Raw genomic sequence first — 20,876 nt, 5'->3', positions numbered from 1 at the left:
AGCAGATGAGATTAGCTACATTGTTCAGTACAGACGTGATGGGCTGAAGGGCCTTTCCCTGTGTTGTACTGTTCTAGCTTCTATGTTTTAAGTGTGGGGTGGGGAACCTTTTGGTGAGCATGTGTCCGAATGGTGATCATCTTCTAAAAAAATTTTGTCTTGCATGCCATGGTGATTTTGAACAGAGATTATCATTGATTAATGAAGTAACAATAATTATGGATATTTTTTATGAAAACAGATGAGTTCTGTTACTTATTTACGTGTTGTACTGTTCTAGCTTCTATGTTTTAAGTCTGGGGTGGGGAACCTTTTGGTGAGCATGTGTCCGAATGGTGATCATCTTCTAAAAAAATTTTGTCTTGCATGCCATGGTGATTTTGAACAGAGATTATCATTGATTAATGAAGTAACAATAATTATGGATATTTTTATGAAAACAGATGAGTTCTGTTACTTATTTATGTGAAATAAATGAAGCATTTTAAAAAATCTTGTTCAAAAGTTAATAATATTAATCTTTTAAAAAGGAAATTGAAAAATAACCTCATTTCTAAACAGTATTGTTATTGAATCTCATATAATGTAAGAAATTTGAACATGGAATTATAAACTTTGGTGAAGGAAAGGTAAATAAACACACTGTACTCTCCGTGGGACCTTTGTTGCTGCAGCAATGATGACAAATATTTTATACCAGCTTGTATTTGTTATTAGATTAGATTGGATTCAACTTTATTGTCATTGTGCCGGGTACAGATACAAAGTGTTGTGAGCTATGGACATAGCCCCAGTTTCATCAGTAAGCCTACTCCTGTATTTAGCCATCACGTGTTCCTGCAACCATCCAGCTGGTGCCAAGCTGGCATAAGACGTCTCCTGTGCAAACACCACACCATTCTTGGGTCGGAAACATTCACTTGCTGTTTCATTTGACTGTAAAGATAATCAATGAGTTTCTTTTTTTAACTGTGGTGCGGCTTAAAGAATCGAAGGGTGGCAATGCATGCTGCATGCCAACAGAATTTTTTACCCGTGCATTCTTGAGGAGCGCAAAAAATTTCCGTTGGCATGTGACATGCATAGGACATAGAACAGTTCAGCACAATACAGGCCACTCGGCCCACTAGGGTTGTGCCAACCCTTTAACCTACTCCAAGATCAATCTAATCTTTCCCTGCCGCATAGCCCAACATTTTTCTTTCATCCATGTGCCTACCCTGAATGGGGAATAAAAGGATGTTATTACAGGCAAGTCCATTAAAAGCAGGCACAATCGACAGGGCCAAAGGCAGAGGACAAAGATCACTTTCCTGAAACCTAACATGTGCTGAAAGTTCCTTTCACTAGCCTTGGACAGAATTTGATAAGTGAAGTTATTGCATAGAACATTTACAGCACAGTGTAGGCCTTTCGGCCCACAATGTTGTGCTGACCTTTTAAGCTACTCTAAGATCAATCTAACTTTACCTTCCTATATAGTCCTCCATATTTCTATCATCCATGTGCTTATCTAAGAGTTTCTTAAATGTATCTAATGTATCTGCCTCGACCATCACCCCTGGCAGCACTTTCCATGTGCTCACCACTGTCTGCGTAAAACAAACCTGCCTATAACCTAGTTTCTGCACACCTGTTTTAAGTAAATTGTCCTTTTGTTTCTTGCAGATGCTTGGAATTTTTCTCAGTTGCCTGTACCTGATAAAACTATCGCAATACAAGGATGAAGTTGATGGGTTCAGAGTGCGCATTCCGTTTGAGCAGTTGGATCTCAGGGGAGCTGGCTGGTGCCTGTGCCTGCCCAAAGCGAAAGGTTACCAGGCAATGGAGGAACCCGTAGACCCCTACTCAATGAATCTTCTTCAAGACACGCAAGTGATGGATACCAAAGAGGAAGAGCTGAACTGAGGTTGGATTCCCGGACCCAGCAACTGTTGAAATTAGTGACTGGCTTGTGATAGTTCTGCCTGTGTGTGAGAGAAAGTTCCATGCTCTCACTTGTACTAATACCCATGGTGTTATCAAAGGAAAAAGTCAGGAGTGTGATCAGGTTTGTTACAAAACAGTGTAGATGCCAACCAAACCCCCACTGGGTTCTCGGCACAAAAGAACCCAATTACATGGAAAATTAAAATTTTGAAAGATATAATGCACATTTATTATCAAAATATGTATTCCAAATACAACTCTTAAGATTTGCCCTCCCACAGGCAGCCACAAAACGAAGAAACACCATGACCAACATTCAAGAAGGCATCAAACACCCGACGTGTGATCAAAGAACAAATTGTGCAAATGGCAAAAACTGAAAAAACAAAGCACATAGAATATCAGACCAGGGGTCCAGTAGTACACGGTTTAGATCGGTTCAGTGTCACACCGCTAGCCGACTGCAAACCGCAGGGTAAAGTTTTCTTCGCTGAAGCACCCCAGACTTCATTGATTGCCCTGATCAAACCGCTCAAAAGCAGCAAAAAAAAAAGTGACCAGATTCCAGGAACACATGCAACATGGACCCCAAAGTCCCAAAAAACGAGTCCACAGCCTCTCCAATCAGTCCTTGCAACGTGGATCCCATGACTCCTGTACTGTCCTCCAACAGCAGCTAGCGAGAGGGAGAGGAAGACCGGTCAAACTCTGGCAGACGTCACCAACTACCCTCCCGTCCTCTGCTCTCACCCTTGTCAACTTCAGTCTTGCTCAGTGCCTCAATTGGAGAGGAGCAATGGAGTCAGTCATGGGCTTGCACCCTCAACGCCTCAATTTCATATAAAACTCATATCCAAAAGGTCATTGGTAAGTTCGGCAGCTGAACCTGCTGGTGTAATAGGCTGCAGGCACAGACAGACAATGTTGCAGCTTCTCAATCAGAAAGAAAGATTTGTTTTATTTGTCTCACGTGCATCAAAATCAAATCAGCAAGGATTGTGCTGGGCAACTCGCCAAATGTCCCCATGCTTCCAGTGCCAAAATAGCACGTCCACAACTCACTAACCCTAATCACAACACCTTTTGGAATGTGGGAGGAAACCAGAGGACCTTTAGGAAACCCACGTGTTCCTGGGGAGAACGGACTAACCCCAGACAGGCAGTGGCAGGATTTGATCCCTGATCATTTGGTGATTTCTGGCTCTGTAAAGCAATGCTGCCATGTAGCCTTGGATGGGCCACTGGGGGAGCTGTTGAGCAACAGTCACCTCTCCTGTTCTGAGGCTGAGGAAACATCTCCCAGTCCATTAACTTGTCCGTTTTCCCCCCACAAGTCCCCTGCATGCATAGAACAGCCAAATCCTACGAGTGCCATATGGTTCTGTGTTCATTACTGATTAACCGGTACATGCTCAATAATAATACAAAGTGATTTTACCTTCTTATCCACATGAAGTATTTCCGGGATGCAGATGGGGAAATGGTCCGGCAAGACAAACACCACCAGTAGTTTTGTTCTGTTTCATCATGCCAACGGAGTACAGAAACTGCAGTGTATTCACAGCACCTCCACACAACTTTGTCAGGTTTAATCTTCCGTCTTTTAACAGACACTTCACTGATCTTCAGTGTTGGCAGTGATTCAGCTGGAAATCTAACAATACCAAGATCTGAATTTCTCCCAAGGCAGGGAAAAAAATGCAGAGTCAAAAATCATACTGGGATCTAGCAATCTAAAAAGATGAACTTTTACTTGTCACATGTACTTCAAAACATACGGTGAAATGCATTGCTTTGCATCAACGACCAACTCAGTCCAAGAACTGTGCCTGCAAGTGTCAGTGCGCGTCCGACACTAACAGAGCACGCACACAACTCACTAACCCTAACTGTACATCTTTGGAATGTGGGAGGAAACTGGAGGACCTGCAAGAAACCCTCATGGTCATGGTAGAATGTACAGACCACTTACAGAGTGTTGGGAATCAAATCCCTATCGGATATCACTGCTGCTGCTTCAATTGTTGCAAAAGGCATGTCATTGCTGCACCACCAATCCCAGAGAGTATCGTTCTGTGATTTCTGATTCCTCTCAAGTTTACAGATAGTGTGCAAGACTAGTTTTCCCCCGGAATAATTAATTAATTATTGCTTGCTACAAGCTTTCACCACTTACCCTGCTGCGTGTCTGTTCATAGAGTCATATAACATTACAGCACAGAAACAGGCCCTTCGGCCCATCTTTTGGGCCAAACTATTAATTTGCCTAGTTCCATCAGCCTGCACCCAAACCGTAGCCCCTCATACCCCTCCCATCCATGTACTTATTCAACATTTAACCAAAATTTGGATTCGAACCCACACCCACCACTTCTGCTGGCGGCTCGTTCCATACTCTCACCACCCTCTGAGTGAAGAATTTCCCCGTGTTCCCCTTAAACATTTCCCCTTTCACTCTCAACTCATGACCTCTAGTTCTAGGCTCACCCAAGCTCAGCTGAAAAAGCCTATTACTATATCTATCTATGTCTACCCTTTCAATACCCTCATCATTTTGTATATCTAAATCAAATCTCCCCTCACTCTCCTAAATCCTAGGGAATGAAGTTCTAACCTATTCGGCCTTTCTGATAACTTGGGTCTTTATGTCCGGAGTTTGCTGATTCCCACACTGATTTATTCTGTTTTTCACTGCATCAAACACCATCCCAACCTTTCTGTTAAACTAGGATAATTATTACAATATCTACACTGTTTCTGACCGCAGGGGTTGTCAGAGACATAGCGACCTGTTTGATGAGGAGCAGTGGGATACAGCAGTTAATTGGGGAGTCGCATTGTCTCAGCTGTGAGGATCAACATCAGTAAGGAGAGAAAGTGTGTGGAAAAAGTATTAAACACTCACTGTATTCGTTGTAATACCACGTCTCCAAAGAGAACTCAGTCTCCATTGCTGAAAAGCAAAAGCACAACACGGCAGATGCAGAAAAAGGAAGATAAAGACAAAAAAAAAATAGTGGGAATACTCAACATGCCTAGTAGTGCCTATGGGGTGAGAAACAGAGTTAACATATCAGGTGAATGATTCAGAGTGTGAAGTTTCAGCTCTGTTTCTATCTCCACATTCACTGCCTGTCCTGTTGAATATTTGCTACCTTTGCTGTTGACTTCAAAAAGGGTGTGGATAGGCTTTGATCCCAATACTGTCACTTCAAAGTTCAAAGTAAATTTGTTATCAAGTTACATATATGCTATTCTGAGATTCATTTTCTTGCAGGCATTCACAGTAGAACAAAGAAATACAGTAAGGGTCAAGGAAAAACTACACACAGAGACCGACAAAGCAACCAATGTGCAAAAAGAAGACAAACTATGCAAATACAGAAATAACCAAATAATAAATAAATACTGAGACCATGAGTAGTAGAGCCCTTGACAGTGAGTCTAGAGGTTGGGGAATTAGTTCAATGTTGAGGTGAGTGAAGTTATCCACACTGCTTCAGGAGCCTGATGGTTAAAGGGTAATTGCTGTTTCTGAACCTGGTGGTGTGGGACCTAAGGTTCCTGTATTTTCTTCCTGATGGCAGCAGTGAGAAGAGAGCACGGACTGGACGGTGGGGGTCCTTGATGATGGATAACGCATAGAGATGATTTGGAATCCAGCTCTTACTGAGCAGTTCTGTCAGCTTCTCTTTCCTATCTGCAAGGGTCTTGTGTTGACATTGGGTCACAGTGGACAACCGATGCTGCTGTTCAGAATGTCAGACCTGTCAGAGGTGCTAGAGTGGGTGCTGGTGCAGCAGAGAATTGTGATATTTGGGAAAGGTAATCAAAGGATTTCCACATAAATTGGTGCTAGCTGAGGAGGAACCAAATTCACTCAAAAGATAAAACAAAAAAAATTGGATAACTATTCATATCCTTAGATAGAGTCATAGAGCAATACAACACAAACAGGTCATTTGGCCCATCTAATATGCGCTGAACTGTTTACTCTGCCTAGTTCCATTGACACACACCTGGACCATACCCCTCTTATTAAAATTTCTCTCTCGTGTTGAAATTGAACCTGCATCCACCACTTCTGCTGACAACTCATTCCACACGCACACCACCCACTGAGTGAGGAAGCTCCCCTTCAGCTCCCTCGCAAATATTTTACCTTTTCGCCCATAAACTATGACTCTAGCTGTAGACTCACCGACCTCAATGGAAAAAGCCTCCTCGCATTTACTCTATCTATACCTTTCATAATTTTGTATACCTCTCTCAAATCTTGCCTCATTCTCCTATGCACCAGGGAAATAAATATTTTAGGAATTAGAAGCAAATAATGCACTTTGATCCCACCAAACTGCATTCACATAAAAACATATTTTGGAATGCGGTCTTCCTGACAAATCCAGTGATTATCCCCTATGCCTGCTTGCACTGGATATGCATTGTTTGGCCGGTCAGTTTTTGGGTTTGGAGTGGATATGGGCAGAATGGATTTTGGACAATATGATCCGATATTGATATCAGCTTTTCACTTCCAGAAACCTGTACTTCCTCATTCCATAGTGGGATTTTACTAATTATCAGCACTGAACCTTCAGTTACTCTTTCAGTAACACACACAATCCCACGAACATTAATTTTAAAAGTTTGTATGAATATAATGTTTGGCATTTGATTAATAAATGTCTTCCCTACTAGAAGCTTTACAGTCACTCTTAGGCAAATGAAATAAGTCCTGAATGATGTAAACCTTTGGCTGGTTGACTTTTTCCAGCTCTACTCAGGGAAGACAAAGGCATACAGAACATTCTTAGGAGGCTGTTTCAGTAGTGTATTTTATTGACAATTCTTACTGCCTGTTACACCACTGGTGTTTAGGGCAGCAGTGAAAGTCGTCCATCTCTAGCAGTGTTCAGGGCTTCCTCCAACATGTCAGTAGCTTCCTCTTGGTTTTTGTTACTGTCAGTCATGCAAATCCGGGGTGGAGACTCAGGAATACTGTCACACTCAGGTTTAGAAGGATTCTTCATTGCTGTTTCTGTAACAATTTAGTTTTACCAGTCAGGGTTGTTAGCCCTGAACTTGGAGGACCGGTGGACCATTCTTAGTCTGGCCTCTACCCTTTGACCTGTTTGGCATGGGTGACCCTACCAAGAGTCAAAGGGTCGTTGAGGTACAAGGACTGCCAAACCACAACAAGGTTGTGATCTTCTTAATTGTTATGCAACTGAACACTTGATAGTCAATAAAAGTTAATTTCTTGTTTCTCAAAATTCCTATGAGATACAAGTAGTCTGAAATTATATTTGTGTTCTGCTTCAAGCAATCTATCATAAAAGATCCTGAGGAAGCAACACTTTCGAAAAATGTTTTGTCCAGTGTAATTGACAGGGGATTAATTATGAGATTTAGCCACGAGTTCTTTTTAAAGTTTAATGCTCAAAAAAAGTGCAATGACTTTATCTCTTGAACTTGCCAATATTCCTTTGATAAACAAGAAACAATGATTTGATTTTTTTTTTTGTTTATTGTGATATACGGTACTGTATAATTGTCCATACACTGCTGGTATTAAGTCTTTAATTATGTTTGGTTGAAAAGTCAGAGGGATTCATTGTATTTATGAAAAGTTATTGAACCAACATGAAATTCTAACCTCTTTTCTATGAGTAACAATTAACCAGATTTCAGGAAGTCATCAAAACCTGATTAGAGAAAAATGCATGTTGGACAAATATTGTGAAATAATTTTGTATTGAAAAATATGTTTTTAAAAACTTTGGAATCAGGTTCTTTCTTATTTAAAATAAAAATTATAATATGCTGTTGCTAATCAAGTTTTTCAATGTGTTATTCTTTCAGTTTGACACAGATCAGATTGGATAAGTCAGCCTGGGCTTTTGAAATTATGGATTTCTTTTATAAATTGAACTGTATTGATTATTCTGGGAAAGAGGAACAATCACTTATCTTGATAATTTATAGAGGTGTCAATACGATCTGGAAGATTGTTAAACAGATTGAAGAAGGGAATGATGATGTCCTGACTTGAAATAACTCCTGCACACTCTGTAATTGAAACCTGTTAGCATATAGATTATAACAGTGGTCTCTGCATTCTGATCATAAATCGTAGTTGTAATCCTATTTATTTTCTTTAGAAATACATCATACCCTTCTGGCGCAATGAGTCGCACCGCCAAGCAATCCACCAATTTAACCCTATTCTAATCACTGGACAATTTACAATGACCAATGAACCTACTAACTGTTATGTCTTTGGACTGTGGGAGAAAAGCGGAGCACATGCAGGAAACCCATGCAGTCACAGGGAGAACTTACAGACTCTTTATAGACGGCACTGGAATTGTCAAGTTAAGTCTATTGTCATTTAACTGTACCGTCAAATCAGACAATGTTACTTTGGACCGGGGTGTAAGGTACAGTAGTACACATAACACACAATAAATTAGGAAAGTAAGACTTAAATCTACAAAATAATTACACCTAGATAAACAAAGTAAAATGTATGAATTAAATATTGCAGGGTACAGTACAAATTATCCAGTGCCACTTTGAATGCGATACGGCAGGGGGTTCAGAAGCCGTTTCGCATCCTGACCATTCGTGTCTTTATGCATCGACGTCTCCTACCTGATGACAGAATGTCAAAGAGGACGCCGGATGGCTGGGTGGGACTCGAACTCCGGCTAGCTCTGAGCCGTAATGGCGTTTGCGTTCACTGTTATGCTACCATTAGATTTGATTTTTAAAACAAAAATATTTTACTACAGCATCTCCCATTTACTCATATATTGGAATTATTGTATTCATAAGCTTAATTAATGAGATTTAGGTGCTCATTTTGTAGAGAGGCGTCACACCTGAGCGCATCCCTGCTCGCACTGCAACGTCACCGTTATTTAATCGCAATCAGGAGGGAGGATGCTGATCTCATTTCCAATATTAATTAAGGGTCTGATTGACCAGATTTGTCCCCGGCTGGATTATCTAATCAGTACAAAACCTTCTCGCCCCCTGGTCTTCGTAACTGAATTGTTAATCAGCAGCCCTTTAACTCGTTAAAGGCATTGACTCATCCCTTAATTACGCTGCCTGGATGCGTGAGCTGGGAGATATCGATTCGGCAACTTTGTCCCGAGTGAGGTGTGAATGCCTCGAACTTCCTGAGATGAGATTGAAAGCCGCACATAGCGGCCACTTTATTAAGTACGGGAGGTACCGAATAGAGTGGCCACTGAATCTACTTCTATATGCTCGTGGTCTTCTGCCTCTGTAGCGCATCCACTTCAAGGTTCAAAGATATTCTCCTGCGCCCTACTGTTGGAACGCATGGTTATTTGAGTTCCTGTTGCCTTCCAGTTAGCTGGCCATTTTCCTCTGACCTCTCTCATTAACAAGGTGTTTGGCCCACAGAACTGCCGCTCACTGTTGTGCATGAAAATCCCTAGAAATCAGCAGCTCCTGAGCTACTGGTGTGAGGGGGGGGGGGGAGCTGCTCAGGATTGAAGTAAGCCACAGACAGTAGAACAAGTCAACTCCATCATGGGCATAGTATCCAAGATATCTTCAAGGAGCGGTGCCTCAACAAGGCAGCGTTCATCACTAAGGACCCCCATCACCCAGGACATGACCTCTTCTCATTGTTACCATTCAGAAGGAGGTACAGAAACCTGAAGGCACACACTCAGCAGCTCGGGAACAGCTTCCTTCTCTCTGCCATCAGATTTCTGAAGGGATATTGAACCTATGAACACTACCTCACTACTTTTTTAAAAAATGTTTTTGCACTATTTATTTAACAATTTGATGTACATTTATTTACTTGCTATAATTCAGTTTTTCCCCTATATCACCATGTATTGCACTGTACTGCTGCCACAAAGTTAAGAAATTTCATGATATATGCCAGTGATATTAAATCCAATTCTGATTCTGATAATCAGGCCCCCCCATCTGGCACCAACAATCATTCCAAAAGTCACACTTCTTCCCCATTCTGATGTTTCGTCAGAACCTCTTGGCCATGTCTGCATGCTTTTATGTACAGACTTGCTGCCACGTGATTGGCTGATTAGATATTAATGAGCAGGGGTACCTCATAAAGTGGCCACTAAGTGTACTTGAAATCTGTTACGCAGTCCGGTAAGGAGCTAAACATGGGGCATCAGGTGCTTCCAACACTCCATTTGAGTATCTAGGAATTGGCCCTTTTTTTTTTCTCTGTAAAATTTTGGTCGTTGCAAAATATATTTAGAATTAAAATTGAGATAGGAATATTTATGCGTCAGCAAGAATCAAATTTGAGCTTATTTGGACTTGGGGCAATTGTGTGCCATCTCTTTATGTGCTTGAAAGCATCAGAGTATGGAATACGTTGGCTACCTTGCTATTAGCATCTCAGTCGCTGTCCTTTAACCCCAATTCAAACCGTAAATGCATGTCATGAGGTCTGCAATAAGCAAGGGGACATGAGCATCCAGCTATTCACTGCTGTCATTTCCATCTCATTTTCTGATTCCAGACCCATTATAAGCTTTGCCTGGCTGTTTATCAGAGCCTGTCACTCAGACCCTGACTGAAAGTATTTCTCAATCAATAAATTAATTCATTGCCACTTGTGAGGCAGCGCGAGTCTCACTTGCCCTAGATTTCGGCCCATCTCAGCCCATCCATCCCCCTTAAACACTGGTCCGACATCCCCATCAGTTTAGGAAGTTTCAGCAGTGTTACTGTCAGAAAGTGAAACCTGGTGCATCGACGACTGCCAGCAACACACACACACACACAAAATGCTGGAGGGACTCTGTAGATCAGGCAGCATCTATGGAGAAGAACAAACGGTCGGTGTTTCGGGCCGAGACCCTTCATCAGGAAGGGGGAAGATGCCAGAATGAAAAGCTGAGGGGGAGGAGGGGAAGGAGGCTAGCAGGAAGGTGATAGGTGAAACCAGGTGGGTGGGAAAGGTCAATGGTTGGAGAAGAAGGAATCTGATAGAAGAGGATAGGGGACCCAGGGGAAAGTAATGTGGGAAGGGGGGGAATTTGTTTACCAGAAAGAGAAATTGATATTCATGCCATCATCTTGGAGGTTACCCTGATGGAATATAAGGTGTTGGTGCTCCACCCTGAGGGTGGCCTCATTGTGGCACAAGTGGAGGCCATGGACCGTCATCAGAACGAGAATGCAAAACAGAATTAAAATGTTTGGCCACCGAGAAGTCCTGCTTGTGGACTGTCTACTCCTTGCTACACTTGACACAGGCCATTTCCTCCAAATCCATTGCCAGATACCTACCTGCTCCAGCTATAATCCTCTTTACTTAAAAAATGCCATTCCCTAGAATTATGCCTCCAGTTCTGAGGATAGATCGAGCAAGCTAGGCCTTTTCTCCTTGGAGTGAAGGAAGATCAGAGACGACTTGACAGAGGTATACAATATGATAAGTGGCATAGATCGAGTGGACAGCCAAAGGCTTTTTCACAGAGCTGAAATGGCTAGCACAAGAAGACGTAGATTTAAGGTGCTTGGAGGTTCATACAGAGGAGATGTCAGGGGTAAATTTTTTACGCAGAGGGTGGTGAGTGCGTGGAATGGGCTGCCAGCAACAGTGGTGGAGGTGGATACAATAGGGTCTTTTAAGAGGCTCCTGGATAGGTACATGGAGCTTAGAAAAATAGAAGGCAATGGGTAAGCCTAGGTAGTTCTAAGGTAAGGACATGTTCAGCACAGCTCTGTGGGCCAAAGGGCCTGTATTGTGCTGTAGGTTTTCTATGTTTCCATATTTCTATAGTGCGGGTGTCAGGTGTGTTTTTATACAGAGAGTGGTGGGCGTATGGAACTCCTGCCAGGGGTGGCGGCAGAGGAGAAAGAGAGGTGAATTGACAAGGTGATAAGAGGCATAGATCATGCGCACAGCCAGAGAATGCAGAAATAATTTTAAGGTGATTGGAGGAAAGTCAGAGGCAGTTTCTTTTACACAGAGTGGTGGGTGCTTTGAACGGACTACCAGGGGCGCTGGTAGAGGCTGATACGTTAGGAACATTGATGTTAGAGTAGGTTAAAAGGTCGGCAAAACATTATGGGCCAAATGGCCTGTCGGTACTGTAGTGCTCCACGTTCTATCGTCTATGTTTGAGTTGGGCAGTAGAAGACCTGTCACTTGGAGTTTTGACTCATAAATCAGAAGATTTCCAGCTAGGGGCCTATGGAACCATTAGTGGATAACTAAATGCAGGAGCCCAATGTGATACAGGCAGGGATGGTGCCCATTAATGTAAGTGTCATTGTCATACAGCATACAAACAGGCTATTTGGCCCATTGAATTCATGCCAAACAAAGGCCACCCACTGCTGTATTAATCTTACACTAATCCCCCCACTTTATTTTCTCCATCTGACCATCACCTCCAAGAGGACCACAGCCTTGTCATAGCGTTTGGAGGCTTGCATGCCTGAATGACCCGGAGAGCAATGCTGGCTGGAGTCAAGGCTCTATGCTTTGGCTCTTGGTAGGGTCACCCATACCAAACGGGTCAAAGAATAGAGGCCGGACTAAGAGTGGTCCCTGCTCCTCCAGGTTTGAGGGTTCTGCTCAGGGCTAACAACCCCGACTGGTCAAAAAACAATTGTTACTGAAACAGCAATGAAGTATCCTTCGTTGTGTATGACAGTATGGGCAGACAGAGATGGAGCACCTTTATTACTGCCCTAAACACCAGAGGCGCAATGGGAAATAGGCAAGTAAGTACCTGCAAATGAACTCCCACAGATTCCACCACTCACCTGCACACCTGGGGCAACCTACAGCAGGCCATTCACCTACTGTCCCGCACATAAGACCATTAGACATAGGAGCAGAGTTAGGCCATTTGAACCATTGAGTCTACTCCGCCATTTCATCATGGCTGATCCATTTTCCCTCTCCTGCCTTCTCCCTGCATCCCTTCTTGCCCCAACAAATTATAAGATTATTAAGGGATTGGACACGCTGGAGGTAGGAAGCATGTTCCCGCTGATGGGTGAGTCCAGAACCAGAGGCCACAGTTTAAGAATAAGGGCTAGGCCATTTAGAACGGAGTTGAGGAAAAACTCAGAGAGTGGTGGATATGTGGAATGCTCTGCCCCAGATGGCAGTGGAGGACAAGTCTCTGGATGCTTTCAAGAAAGAGATGGATAGAGCTCTTAAAGATAGCGGAATCAAAGGTTATGGGGATAAGGCAGGAACTGGATACTGATTGTGGATGATCAGCCATGATCACAGTGAATGGCGGTGCTGGCTCGAAGGGCTGAATGGCCTACTCCTGCATCTATTGTCTATTGTGTATAGATCAAGAATCTTTCAACCTCTCCCTTAAATATACCCAATGATTTGTACTTCAGAGCCACCTGTGGCAACAAATTCACCACTCACTGGCTAAAGAAATTCCCCCTCATCTGTTCTAAAATAACGTACCTCTATCCTACCGCTGTGTCCTCTGGCCATCGACTCTCCCGCCATAGGAAGCCTCCTCTCCACATCCACTCTGTCAAGGCCTTTCAACGTTCAATAGGTTTCAATGAGGCCACCCCTCATTCTTTTAAATCCCTGTGAGTGCAGGCTCAGAGCCATCAAACACTCCTCAGACGATAAGCCTTTCAATCTTGGATCATTTTCATGACATGGGAGGAAACCAGAGCAGCAGTGGAAACCCACGTGGCCACGGACAGATCATAAAGACTCCACACAGACAGCATCATCAGTCTGGACTGAAACTCGGTGAAACAATGGTCCCACTCGACATGCTGATCAATTTTTCTCACGACTGCTTCCTGTGGGCACACCCACATATGTAAGCAAGATGGCTTTTAATGTTCCTTGTCGATCCCGTGCCCACTCACAGCATGTTGCGTCTGCCAATTCTAATAGAATTTATAGCACCTGGCCCAATTTGGCCCTTATAAAAGACAGGATGTGATATCATTGGAGATGGTCTAGAGAAGTTTTCAGAGAATGATAGGTTTAACATATGAGGATCATTTGATTAGTCTGACCTGTTCTCATTAGAATTTATAAGAATAAAGGGGGAATCTCATTGAAACCTATCAAATATTGAAAGGCCTGGATAGAATGGATATTTCCTGTAGTGGGAGAGTCTAGGTCTAGAGGGCACAGCCTCAGAATACAAGGACATCTACTTAAAACAGAGATGTGGAGGAATTTCTTTAGTCAGAGGATGGTGAATCTGTGGAATTCATTGCCACAGTTGGCTGTAGAGGCCAAGTCATTGGGTATCTTTAAAGTGGTGATTGATAGGTTCTTGCTTAGAAAGGGCATAACAGGATATGGGTAGAAGGCAGGAGAATGAGGTTGAAGGGGTTAAAAAGTCAGTCATGATGGAATGGCCAAGCAAGCTTGATGAGGTGACTGGCCTAATTCTGTTCCTTTGTCTTATGGTTTTATACAACAAAGCAGACCTGCCCCAGTGTCGTGACCACATACCATCTGTTCAGCATCATCATTAGGCCGCTTGTCGTATGACGTAGGTGATCATGACCATTTGACCATGACTTTTCTTGGCAAAGACCAACTTTGCCAGTAAATTTTAGGTCTACTATGGGTTCGTGTGGCAGGGTGAAGATACGTCTCTATCAAAGGAGGAGCACGGTGCTCCTTCCCTCCACCAGCCTGCAGGTCGCCCTTAGGCAAAGTGTAGAACATGCTTAGCCCCCCACCCCACCCCTGATCAAGATTACATGAAGCCATGGAAGCAGGTGGGGATGGTCGTATGAGCAGCTGGTGCAATATCGTAAGTCCTGATATCGCAACTACTGACGCCAGGCAGACAATCTGTGAAGAGTCTTGATAATGGCCGGGGTCACCCATCTTGTAAAGACACTGCCCAGAAGAAGGCGATAGCAAACCACTTCTGTAGAATTTGCCGAGGACAATCACGGTCAAGACCATGACCGCCTGCATCATTTGACAGGGTGCATAATGACGATGATTGTGGATTCATCACTGAAAATTACTCACATAAACAGTTAACTCCAGTTAATTTTTTTCACCTGCCTCCACTATTGTGCAACACTCAAGTTAATGAGCTGGTCCCCAGCAATAAATTAAAGATTAATTCTCAGTCCAGTGGCATGTTTCGATTTGAATGTTGTGCTGCAGGTCAGTCCTAGTTTACTTTGTCTCATAATTATTGATGTTCCTTATGCACTACTCCAGCTATATTCCTGATCTAATTAAGGTAATCAGTGAAGTGCTCTTGTGAAGAAGCAGTGCAGTAGAACTCTATATTTGTGCTGACTTATCTCCAGAAGCTGAGGAAGACACGAGCAGTGTGCCAGATGTTGAAGGGCCTGAGGGAAGAGAAGTGAGTGCAGTTACTATTACAAGGGAGAAGGTGCTCAAAAAGCTGAAAGACTGAAGGGTACATAAGTCACCCGGACCAGATGAACTACACCCTGGGGTTCTGAAAGAGGTAGCAGTAGAGATTGTGGAGGCATTAGTAATGATCTTTCAAACATCATTGGACCCTGGCTTGGTGTCAGAGGACTGTAAAATTGCAAATGTCGCTCCACTTTATAAGAAAGGAGAAAGGTAGCAGAAAGGAAATTATAGACCAGTTAACATGAGCTCATTGGTTGGGAAGATGTTAAAGTCAATTGTTAAGGATGAGGTGATGGAGTACTTGGTGACACAGGACAAGATAATACAAAGTCAGCATGGTTTCCTTCAGGGAAAATCCTGCCTGATGAACCTGATGGAATTCTTTGAGGAGATTACAAGTAGGATAGATAAAGGGGATGCAATTGATGTTGTATATTTGAATTTTCAGAAGGCCTTTGACAAGGTGCCACACATGAGGCTGCTTACAAACTTAAGACCCCATGGTATTACAAGAAAGTTACCAACATGGTGAGAGCATTGGCTGACTGGCAGGAGGCAGCGAGTGGGAATAAAAAGATCTTTTTCTGTTTGGCTGCCAGTGACTAGTGGTATTCCACAGAGGTCAGTGTTGGGACCACTTCTTTTAATTCTGTATATAAATAATTTAGATGGTGAAATAGATGGCTTTGTTGCCAAGTTTGCAGATGATACGAAGATTGATGGAGGGGCAGGTAGTGTTGAGGAAACAGGTAGGATGCAGAAGGACTTAAACAGATTAGGAGAATGGGCAAGAAAGTGGCAAATTAAAAAAAATGTTGAAAAATGCATGGTCATGCACTTTGGTAGTAGAAATAAATGCGTGGACTGTTTTCTAAATGGGGAGAAAATCCAAAAATCTGAGATACAAAGGAACTTGGGAGTCCTTGTGCAGAACTTCACACTATAGTGTGGAGGGCTGTCAGAGGTTACAACGGGACATTGATAGGATGCAAAACTGGGCTGAGAAGTGGCAGATGGAGTTCAACCCAGATAAGTGTGAGGTGATTCATTTTGGTAGATCAAATGTGATGGCAGAATATAGCACTAATGGTAAGACTCTTAGTAGTGTGGAGGATCATAGGGATCTTGGGGGCCGAGTCTATAGGATACTCAAAGCTGCTACGCAGGTTGACTCTGTGATTAAGAAGGCATACGGTGCATTGACCTTCATCAACCGTGGGACTGAGTTGGGAAGAGCAGAGAGGTAATGTTGCAGCTATATAGGACCCTGGTCAGACCCCACTTAGAGTACTGTGCTCAATTCTGGTCACCTCACTACAGGAAGGATGTAAAGGTGCAGAGGAGATTTACAAGGATGTTGTCTGGATTGGGGAGCATGCCCAATGACAGTAGGTTGAGTGAACTCGTCCTTTTCTCCTTGGAGCGACGGAGGATGAGAGGTGACCTGATAGAGGTGTATAAGATGATGAGAGGCATCAATCGTGTGGATAGTCAGAGGCTTTATCCCAGGGCTGAAATGGCTAGCAGGAGAGGGCATAGTTTTAAGGTGCTTGGAAGTAGGTACAGAGGAGATGTCAGGGGTAAGTTTTTTACACAGAGAGTGCTGAGTGCGTGGAATGGACTGCCGGCAGCAGTGGTGGAGGCGGAAATGATAGGGCCTTTTAAGAGACTCCTGGATGGGCACATGGAGCTTAGAAAAAGAGGTAATTTCTCAGGTAAGGACATGTTTGGCACAGCTTTGTGGACCAAAGGGCCTGTATTGTACTGTAGGTTTTCTATGTAACATCCTAAAAGTTAACTTGCAGGTTGAGTTGGTGCTGAGGAAGGCAAATGCCATGTTAGCATTAATTTCAAGAGGCCTAGAATTCAAAGAGCAAGGATGTGATGCTGAGGCTTTATAAGGCATTGGTGAGGCCTCATCTTGAGTATTGTGAACAGTTTTGGGTCCCTGATCTAAGAAAAGATGTGCTGGCATTGGAGAGGGTCCAGAGGAGGTTCACAAGGATGATTCCAGGAATGAAAGGGTTATCATATGAAGAATGTTTGTCTGTACTCGCTGGAATTCAGAAAGATGAGGGGGGATCTCATCGAAACCTTTCAAATGTGAAAGGCCTAGACAGAGTAGATGTGGAAAGGATGTTTCCCATGGTGGGGGAGTCTAGGACAAGAGGGCACAGCCTCAGGATTAGAGGGGTGTCCATTTAAAACAGAGATGCGGAGAAATTCCTTTAGCCAGAGGGTGGTGAATTTATGGAATTTATTACCACAGGCAGATGTGGAGACCTGGTCATTGGGTGTATTTAAGGCAGAGCTTGATAGGTTCTTGATCGGTAATGGCATCAAAGGTTATGAGGAGAAGGCCGGGAAGTGGAGCTGAGGAGGGGAAAGATCAGCCATGTTTGAATGGCAGAGCAGACTTAATGGGCCAAACAGCCTAATTCTGCTCCTATGTCTTATGGTCTTATGGTCAAACCTACAAAAATAACCATTTGTCAGACAAGAGGACCGATACACCCAGTGGCCACTTTATTACGTGCATCTGTAGTAGTGTTGATGCAAGTATCTAATTAGCCAATCTTGTGGCAGCAATTCAGTCCATTAAAGCATGCAAACATGGTCAAGAGGATTAGTTGTTGTTCAGAGCAAACATCAGAATGGGGAAGAAATGTGAGCTAAGTGACTTTGACCATGGAATGACTGTTGATGCCAGTAAGAGGTGGTTTGACTAACTCAGAAACTGCTGATCTCCTGGAATTTTCATGCACAACAATCTTTAGAGTTTGTATGAATGGTATGAATAACAGTAAAACATCCAGTGAGCCATGGTTCTGTGGGTGAAAACATCTTGTTAATGAGAGAGGTCAGAGGAGAATGGCCAGACTGGTTCAAGCTGACAGGAAGGTGAGAGTAACCCCACTAACGAAACGTTACAACAGCGCTGTGCATTCGAGCATGTCTGGATGCACAGCGCATGGAACCTTGAAGTGGATGTGGTAGAGCAGCAGAAGGTCACGGCAGGTCCCGATCCTGCACCTCAGGAAGTGGCCACTGAGTACACTTAACCTACTTTCTCCAGACATTAGGCTTAACGGAAGCATGTTCCGACTGAGTCTGGATTGGTGCAATCAAGAAGGAGGCACACCAGCAATTGTACTTCATTAGGAGTTTGAGGACATTTGGTACGTCACCAAAGACTTCGGCACATTTCTAAAGATGAACGTTGGAGAGCATTCTGGCGGGACGTGTCATGGCCTGGTGCGGAGGCTTGAACATGCAGGATCAAAAGAAGCTGAAGAGGGCAGTAGACTCAACCATCTCCTTCAACACCACCTCCCCACCATTGAGGACACCTTCAAATGGCAGTGCCTCAAGAAGGCAGCGTCCATTATTAAGGATCCTCACCATCCAGGACATGTCCTCCTCTCAGTACTAACATCAGGGCGGAGGTACGGGAGGCTAAAGACCCATATCCAATGTTTTAAGAACAGCTTCAACTCTGTATTCAGATTTCCGGACGGCCTGTGAACCCAAGAGCCATTAATTTTAATTTTTTACGTCTTGTTTTGTTATTGCTAACAGAAAACAACAACTTCCATGGCATACGTTAGTGATGAGAAGCCTGATTCTGCGTCTGACCGACTCATTCAAGTCAGGCACGGTGTTCAATGGTGGCTGGGTCGATGTGCTGGAGCTCCCTGTCTGTTGTGGAGTGCCAACAGGGCAAGAATATGCCCCAGCACTCCCTTCCCAGAATATCCAGGAATGGGCAACAGATAAAAGATTTTCCCCCTTCCACACCATCCCGATGAAAAGTCTCCGGCCAAAATATTGACTCTCTGGAGACACTGCCTGACCTGCTGAGTTCCTCCAACGTTATGTGTATGTTGGGTTTCCAACATCTGAAAAATCTCTGTGTTTATCAGCAGCTCCAGCCTGGTAGTGGACTGCAACACAAACGTAGCTTGTTGCAGGTAAAACCTTTGTCTTTCATTAATATTTACCAGTTTACCAGTTTTAGTATGGAGCCCAAAACACACAAGGAGCAGAGATCAGTGTAGATGAAAAGTTGTAATATTTTACAACGCAGCCACAAGGAAACAGTGTGCCTGACCTGAAAAGTTCAGACAGAATCGGAATTAGATCTCTCATCACTAACATATGTCCTGAAATTTTTTGTTTTGCAGCAGCAATAAAAAAGCAAGACGCTAAAAATTACTATACTGTAAATTACAGAAATAAATCAATAGTGAAAAAGAGGAATTGCGAGCTGGTGTTCCATGCTGACAAGATGATTATTCCGTTGCCTTCAGTCTGGTCGGTCCATGTCACTTATCCCTTCGCGATCTCTTTAGATTCCCATTGGACTATGCTCTTGTCAATCATGCAAACGTTAAGCTGCATTATCCACCGGAGTCCTATTTGTATGTCATTTAGCCCCTGCTGGAAAGACTGAGCTAGGACAGGATTTAAATGCAAGGCATCAAGGAGTCTTCTGAACGCTTCTTGTGAGTCAGCATGCTGGTGAATGTCACTGGTACCTGGAGACACATTTGCCCACTCACATGCATAATGGAGACATGCAGAAGCAAAATAATTCGTCAACCCTCCATCCGTGAAGAACTGGAGCTGCGGAGAATGAAGATTAACCTTTTAAGAAAGCCCCTTGTCCAGGGTCAAAGATAATTTTTGCCAGAACCTCCAGGGATGTTGATGTATACACTCAGAGGCCAATTTACTCTGTGTACCTAATAAAGTGGCCACTGGGTGTATGTTCATGGTCTTCTGCTTCTGTAGCCCATCCATATAAAGATTTGATGTGCTGTGCATTCATAGATGCTTGTCTGCACACCACTGTTGTAACACATTGATATTAGAGTTACCGTCACCCTCCTGCCAGCTTGAACCAGTCTGGCCATTCTCCTCTGACATCTCTCATTAACAGCTGCCCACTGGATGTTCTTTTGTTTATCCTACAATTCTTGTCAACTCTTCTGCTTCCCTGAGACTGTTGTGCGTGGAAATCCCAGGGGATCAGAGGCTTCTGAGATCCTCAAACCACCCCATCTGGCACCTGCAATCATTCCACGGTCAAAGTCACTTTATTCATATTTCTTCCCCATTCTAATGTTTGACCTGAAGAAGAGCCAAGCCTCTTCTTCTTCTTTTCAATTGTAATGGCAGTTGGAAGTCCAACTTAAAGGTGCATTACCACCACCAGCAGGACTGGAGTGTGATGTAGAGAACTGGGAAATAAAACATAAGAACATGAGAAATTGGAACGGGAGTCGGCTGTCTGTCCTGTCGAGCCTGCTAGCCATTCAATAAGATCATGGCTGACCTGACCATGGACTCATCTCCACCTACCTGCCCTTTCCCCATAACCCTTAATTCCCCCACTAGACAAAAATCATTCCAACCTTGTCCTTGTCCTTACTACTTCTCTTTAGAAATGAAAGCTAAATTACCTCCACAAGGCCGATAGATTGTAAAATAGTGAAAGATGATACTGTGAATTAAATTAAAGTCACTCCCATAGCTTTTAAATGAA

The 20,876-nt window shown here is 43.4% G+C and overlaps 1 protein-coding gene across 5 annotated transcripts in view; it reads left to right on the top strand.

The window, feature by feature from the left end:
• Positions 1 to 7,749, top strand: part of LOC134351054 (tetraspanin-15-like) — a 269,479-nt gene extending 261,730 nt beyond the window's left edge. For all 5 annotated transcript variants that reach the window (XM_063057074.1, XM_063057072.1, XM_063057071.1 and 2 more), the window contains one exon: positions 1,669 to 7,749. In XM_063057074.1, the coding sequence (XP_062913144.1) occupies positions 1,669 to 1,908 (240 nt within the window). In that variant the 3' untranslated portion in view covers positions 1,909 to 7,749. The remainder of the gene's footprint in view (positions 1 to 1,668) is intronic.
• Positions 7,750 to 20,876: the final 13,127 nt, after the last annotated feature.

This window comes from Mobula hypostoma, chromosome 8, assembly GCF_963921235.1.
Source record: "Mobula hypostoma chromosome 8, sMobHyp1.1, whole genome shotgun sequence".
Taxonomy (NCBI): domain Eukaryota; kingdom Metazoa; phylum Chordata; class Chondrichthyes; order Myliobatiformes; family Myliobatidae; genus Mobula; species Mobula hypostoma.
Note: the sequence above shows the minus strand (reverse complement) of the source record. Positions and strands in the feature narration are given on the sequence as shown.